This window comes from Pleuronectes platessa, chromosome 12 (genome assembly GCF_947347685.1).
Source record: "Pleuronectes platessa chromosome 12, fPlePla1.1, whole genome shotgun sequence".
In the NCBI taxonomy this organism is placed as follows: domain Eukaryota; kingdom Metazoa; phylum Chordata; class Actinopteri; order Pleuronectiformes; family Pleuronectidae; genus Pleuronectes; species Pleuronectes platessa.
In genome coordinates, this window is record NC_070637.1 from 24,746,364 (window position 1) to 24,753,218 (window position 6,855).

The 6,855-nt window shown below is 45.1% G+C and overlaps 1 protein-coding gene across 1 annotated transcript; it reads left to right on the forward strand.

The window, feature by feature from the left end:
- Window positions 1-646: 646 nt before the first annotated feature.
- cdh11 (cadherin 11, type 2, OB-cadherin (osteoblast)) lies at window positions 647-1,669 on the forward strand (the record flags this gene model as incomplete). The annotated part of the gene is given in 2 exon segments (XM_053436461.1): window positions 647-797; window positions 1,079-1,669. Coding segments are annotated over 2 exon segments (572 nt in total), but the record flags the coding sequence as incomplete, so codon positions are not given.
- Window positions 1,670-6,855: the final 5,186 nt, after the last annotated feature.

Genomic DNA, 6,855 nt, shown 5'->3' on the forward strand with positions numbered 1-6,855 from the left:
TTCTGTCCCGAGCCGCACTCTAAATTAACACAACCCACTTGCAGTTACATGAACACTTATTGCAATGAGGTAAAACTTGGTGTGACTCAGCTCCTCTTCTTAAGCTCGGAGGTCCCACTCGTCCCAGCCGGTCCCCACGGCGCCTTCACACCTCAGCGTCCATCACCCAGTGTGGGCGCTTTGTACGAGGAACAACAATGCTTCTGTTGTCTGTTTTGTTTTTCTGTTTGGACTTGAAGTTGTGTACGACTCGCTCTCTAAAAACAATTGTTTTCCAAAGTCCTTAATTGTGTCTCCAGCTTCACGTCCTCCCTCAGCCCACTGGTTTACCCCACGTCGCAGTTCTCTGCCTCCCTGTTCTCATTGTGCGAGTTTACACTTGCACTGCGAGGACGACACAACCGACAACTCTTTAAAAAGCCGAAATGTTGATAACCCCCTGCAATTAAAGTAGCATGTGTGTGTGTGTGGCGCAATGATTAGATTAATTACACCGTCCAAGGTCTAATTAACACCATTCTCCCACGGTGCATACTAATTATCTAACGCTCGCTTTTTCTACTTTTTCCAACAAAGATCGTGTCAGGATTGTTGTGTAATCTCCTTGGCAGAGTCGTTTTTGTAATTGTGCGTCTCTCCCTGGCAGCTATCGTGGTGTTGTTTGTGGCTCTGAGGCGTCAGAAGAAGGAGCCATTGATAGTGTTTGAGGAGGAGGACATCAGGAGAACATCATCACCTACGATGACGAGGGCGGCGGCGAGGAGGACACGGAGGCTTTCGACATCGCCACACTGCAGGTATGAAGAGCGGGGGGGGGGGGGGGGGGGGTGATAAGAATCCCACTGTTTCTAACTGCTGTCTTTATTCCACTTGTATCCGTCAGTTTAAATGCTCATACAACTCTCAGTTCTATTCAACATTACGTTTCTTTTTCTTTGGGACTGAGACGGATCATCTGCCTGTGAATAAACACACGTTTCACTCAGCTGTCTCCTCCTCACTTCCTCCTTTCACATCCTTATCTGAGTGACGGATTCTAAAGCAATAGGCGCCCTCTTTATTTTCCTGTCTTCCTCAGAACCCAGATGGTGCAAATGGGTTTCCTGCCCAGGAAGGACATCAAACCGGAGCTGCAGTATCCCATCAGGCCCGGCCTCGGCCACACCGGAGCCAACAGCGTGGACGTGGACGACTTCATCAAGACCCGGATCGCGGAGGCCGACTGCGGACCCCCACCGCCCCCCCCCTACGACTCCATTCAGATCTACGGCTACGAAGGCAGAGGATCATTGGCTGGTTCATTGAGTTCCCTGGAGTCGGTCACCACAGAGTCGGACTTGGATTATGACTACCCTGCAGAGTTGGGGGCCGAGGTTTCAGGAAGCTGGCGGATTTGTACGGGACCAAAGAAGGCTCCATTGACGATGCCGATGACGGTGAAGACTCTTAACAGTGGTCTCACTGAGTGGACCGCCCCCCCTGATTTCCGATTTCCCTGATCCCATGAGGATTCGCTAACTGAGGCTTAACACTTCCCAGTTTGCCGGTTGTTACCGACTGATCCGTTCACGCCAACCAACGTTAACAGCCCTTCATTCCCCGGCACCTCCTCTGTCCTCCAAGACGATTTGCTGACGAACAAATAATGACCGCTTGGACTCCAACCCCCCCCCCCCCCCCCCCCCCCCCCCCCGCCCCCTGGTTCCCTCCTTTACTTTTCCTATATCTCTTTCCTTCTCTCTATTTCTACAGACTTGAGCATTGTAGGGCTGGGAGATTTGTTATGTCACCATTTGTCTGTTTGTAAGTAAATCGCTGGGAGAAAACAATGTCCGCTGTATGATCAAAAATGACTTGCTTATAGCAAAAAATGTTTATTCGAGTTCCTAGATACTTTTGTGGACTGGATTCGCCCTCCTTCCTCCGAAAGAGATTTTTAGTCCCTTAGCAGGTTCCTGAGTGGTCTTAACAGGTCACATGGTAGCTCTCTTTGTCATGTATGTAAACGACGCGCTAGAAAAAGAGAGGCCAAGCGAGAGATAGAGCAAATTAAAAGAGAAAGTTAGAGATGGATCCAGCAAACTGCCTGTTTTAATGGGAAAGGAATGGTAGGGTACCTTTGTGTCGGTAGGCTCAGACAAAACGCTTTCCTTCCCCGACGTGTTTGTGTTGTGTTGTGTGCAGAATTCAGCAGGTACTGTGATTTCGACGGCGTGACAGGACTCTGGGTTGTTGATACTTTGAAGATGCTCTCAGCGTCCTCACAGTATGGTGGCCTTATAATAAATAAACAACAACTCCAGGGGTAAAACACAACAGGAGGAACAATAGAGACCGCTAGCTTCAGTAGCTACACACAGACGAACGAGTGTCTATGAGAATGCTCCTCACGTACCTGTTTTTTTTGTACTTCCCCCCCGAAAAGAGACAAGCTACACACGGATCACATTTTAAAACTGCGGATGATTCTTTGTTTTCATTCTTCACTGCAGAGAAGACGTGACGCCTCGTCCCCCCCCGTCCCCCCAGTACACGCCCCCCCCCCCCCACCCCGTGTCCCCTCCCATCAACGATCACTTCCCATTACCAAGTCCACCGATGAATGATCACACGCTCATTCGGAGTCCACCAACGATGATCAATCACAATGAGTAAAAACCTGTGAGCTCTAAAAATCGCCTTAAACTTAATGGACACTCTTGCAAACGCAGTGCATTCTCCGTTTTTAATCTTCTTTTCCGTTTTTCTTTTTGTAACTTGAGAAGTATATTCAGAAAGCAAACTATTCTCCATGCTAGTTATGTACAGAGCAATGTGCAGACGTGTGGTAAGTCACTCCGAGGATCCAGCTCGCACCTCGTGCACTCTTAAAGGTTCAGTGTGTAGGATTTAGTGACACCTAGTGGTGAGGTTGTGTGTTGCAGCTGAACACCCCTCGCCTCACCCTCCCCCCCCTTCCAAACAGAGAGAGAACCTGTGGTAGCTTCAGATGTCGTAGAAACTCAAAAGGTTTAGTTTGTCCCGTTTGGGCTACTGTAAAAAAAACATGGTGGGTTCGCTCCCGATGTAAATATAAAGTATTTAAATATAAAGGGCCCATTCTAGGGTACAGAAAATAACAATTCGTACAATTTAGATGATTAAACACTACTAGGATTATTTAATATTCCAGTTCTGCCGATAGATCCCTTTTGACCTAAACCTTACACACTGGACCTTGAGATTATAGAATGTTCTGTTTCTACCGGTCAATGTGGCGTCCGAGAAAACGTGCGTTGTGTTTGTTTTCCAAACACCGACAATGTTTCACAGCGACATCTGTTGTATCAACACGTGTTGCTCTTTGAACATAAAACGTGCAAATCAGGAAAATATTACACAAAGTTTGTTTTGTTGGAGCCACGAACCCGAAGGGGCCGAAACCAGAACATCCTGTTTGAGCACGAAGGTTCTCGTTCAATCTCTTTTTTTTTTTAAATGTTATTATATTATTATGATTATTATTATTGCTGTTTTTTTATTATTATTATTATTATTATTATTATCATCATTATGACAGTAATTGTTCTTTCTTTGGCTGCAGCTACACAGGAACAAATTCACGTTTAACTTTTCGCAGCTCAGATGTAAAGTTGAAGAAGAATTTTGCTGCCAGAAGTTAAATCTCAGCTTTGGTTTACAACCTCTTTCTTTTTATTTGATTTGTTTCTTTTCTGTTTTGCATTATTTTGCATTTTTGTCGTTCTTCCTCCCGGTTCCAGAGGGAACACGAGCGATCTGTGTTTGTTGCAGCGAGAGAACGCCTCGTTTTTATTCTCTGTCAAGTTTTATGGTACCGATTTGTACAATTTTAAAAGTTCTTATTTTAGTATACATGCAGAATATTCCAGTATTACAACAAAAACATGTTAAGAAAGATAAGATTAAAAAATGTTACAGCATCACACTTATATTTTCTGAACATTGTACTGTTGCTTTACTATGTGCTTCTATCTCCGAAGCGAAAAAAAACTTTGAAATAAATGCTCTTTTTATAAAATGACATTAAAATGTGTGTTGGAGTGAACTTTGTGTTCGGGATAAATCTCCCTTTGACAGATGTGACAGATCCCCCCCGAGACCTGACTGCTTTTGTTTGTTTGTGGTTAGTTTGACCATTTTATTTCATGTCTGATGTTTATAGTGAACACATACACACACAGAGACACACACACAGACACACACGGACACACACACAGTGTATTCCAGGTTTATTTCTCGACTGTGCGGCTGCAGGTGAAACAAGGACAAATTATTCCGGTGTTTCTCTGTGATCAGTTAAATATTCAAGCCATCGGCAGATTTCACAAACACACCTTTGTAAAGACAGCACAGTATTAATTTACCACAATCATTAAGAAAGGCCATGTACGGGTGCAAACGCACACACACACACACACACACACACACACACACAATGTCTCTGAGTCTCTCCTCAGGAAGCAACACTGAGAAAGGTCAGGCTGCACTTAAGAGGAACAACACAAGGAGAAGAAGTGAAGCAAAGTGTGTTAATGTTGTGACTTTTATCAATTATCATGTTTTATAAAATGATCCTGACATTTTAATTGGGGGTTGTTTCATTTAAAATATTGATTATTGTTTTGTCGGATGCATTCTTCTCTATTGTAAAGAGTATTGGGGCCATGATGCTTTGTGATTCTATACTATTATTATTCTACTATGATCTGATCTGACTTCAGTTCCTTTCATGACACAGCATTTTACTGATATCCAACAATTGCCTTATTGTTATTTCCCTGTGTCTCAGTCAGTTTTCCTCTCTGCTGAAGCCACTTTGTGATCCACCCAGAGGTGAGTGTGTCTCTGCAGCACGGAACAACAAAGAGCACGATAATGGAGTCCAGCTGTTTGTTATAGTTGAACATGGAGAAAAGGGAAGAGCAGATAATATCTGACATGGAAAAGAAGGGGAGAGTAAATAACAAGAGGAACAGAGATCAACGGGGAAGGAGAGAAAAATAAATACGTGAACTTTTGTGCCTCTGCTCAACGTGGTCCCACCGAGGGGGAGGGGGGAGGGAGGAGAGGGGGAGGGAGGAGAAGAGGGAGAGGAGAGGGGGGGAGGAGAGGTGAACTTCTACACCTGACTGAATCTGCTCCGGCGGCGTCCCACTGGGAGGAAGAGAGGAGGGAGATCGACGGAGAATCAATCAGGAAAAGGACGAGGATAAGTAAACTGTTGTGTCTGTCAGACAGAGGTGAGAGAGGAAGAGGGAGGAAGAGGAGAAGCATGTGAAAGAGTTCAAGAAGAGGGGAGGAGGTGAACTTCTGCATCTGTTTATGCAAACTGAGCGTCTCCAGCTGGGAGGGAGACAGATGCGTTTGCAAGGACACTCAGGTTTGTCTGGTTAAACAAAGGAAGGAGAAGTTTCCACTGTTACTGGATCACATGTGATGAGACTGTGGAGAAGTGATCACATGATCAGAAAACCCTGAAAGGTTCAGAGGAGTTGGTTTGTGTCTTTAAACAGGACTTGAGACAAAGTGGTGAGACAACAGAGCAACACTTTTAGTTTAGCTCGTGAAACAGGATGCAGCAGCAGCAGAAGAGAGTGTGTGTGTGTGTGTGTGTGTGTGTGTGTGTGTGTGTGTGTGTGTGTGTGTGTGTGTTTCTGTGTGAGAATGAGTGTGTCCTTCTATCCTGCTTATTTAAATCTGTAAACACCTAAACTCCATGAATCCCCTTGGAGCCCGACGCTGTTCTGCTGCACAAAATCTCATCAGTGGACACGGAGAGAAGGTGTGTGTGTGTCTGTGTGTGCGTGTGTGTGTGTGTGTGTGTGTATGTATCCAAACAGAACAGTGTCCCCCTCTGAATATTGTTGTATTCAGGTTTGTGTTTGTGTGTTTGTGTCCTAAAGTGACACAAACGCAGTTTTCATAGGAGAAAACATTGCTGAATAAAATGAAATAAAAGACAGAACAAAATGAACTAATAGATATATTTCTTCATATTTTGGCCTTTACTTTCTACAGCTAGCACTAGTGACCCATTAGTAACAATAATAACTCTCTCTCTCTCTCTCTCTCTCTCTCTCTCTCTCTCTCTCTCACTCTCTCACAGACTCATCCGACATGGACACCCCTCATGTAAATCCATTAAGCTCTGAGTCTGAACGTCCTCGCTGTGCAGACAGAATTGGTCGTTCCTGCTCTCTCTCTCTCCATGTTCCCACATTATTAGTGAAGAAGAGACGACAAGTCCTGATTCATCTCCATTCACTTTCTCCTTCCCATCTGCATCCTCACCTCCCACACCTTCTCTCTTTACTCTTTCACCGTCTCTCTCTCCCTCTGTGCCTCTCTGCCTCTCGCTCCCCCCAGAAGATAATTCCAGTTCATCCTGTGTCAGTGGGCAGGGGGGGGGGGGGGGATCCCAGGCTGGCTGAAGCCTGATTACTTTTTAATCATGAAGTGGCACTTGAGTAAACAGGGAAATATTCTCCCCGTCACTCCAGAGAGGAGGGCTGTGTGTGTGTGTTTGTGCGTGTGTGAAATAGTTTGTGTACACGCCGGATGGATGTCCTTGGGTGCACTACAAACAGACAGACAGTAAGTTAATTAACCAGTCAGGCAGCCAGTCGGTGATGTAGTTATTCATTCAGTTTGCCAGTGAGTCTGTAAGTTGGTTAAATGCATGGGGAATGTGTTGTTGTATCAACCGGATGTCCTTGAATGCACCGCAAATGGAAACACAGCAAGCGAGCGCTCGCACGGTAAATTAACCCATCACTCAGTCTCAGCACATTAATTACCCCCCGACTGAAAGTTAGTGGGTTGTTTAAGGAGTCA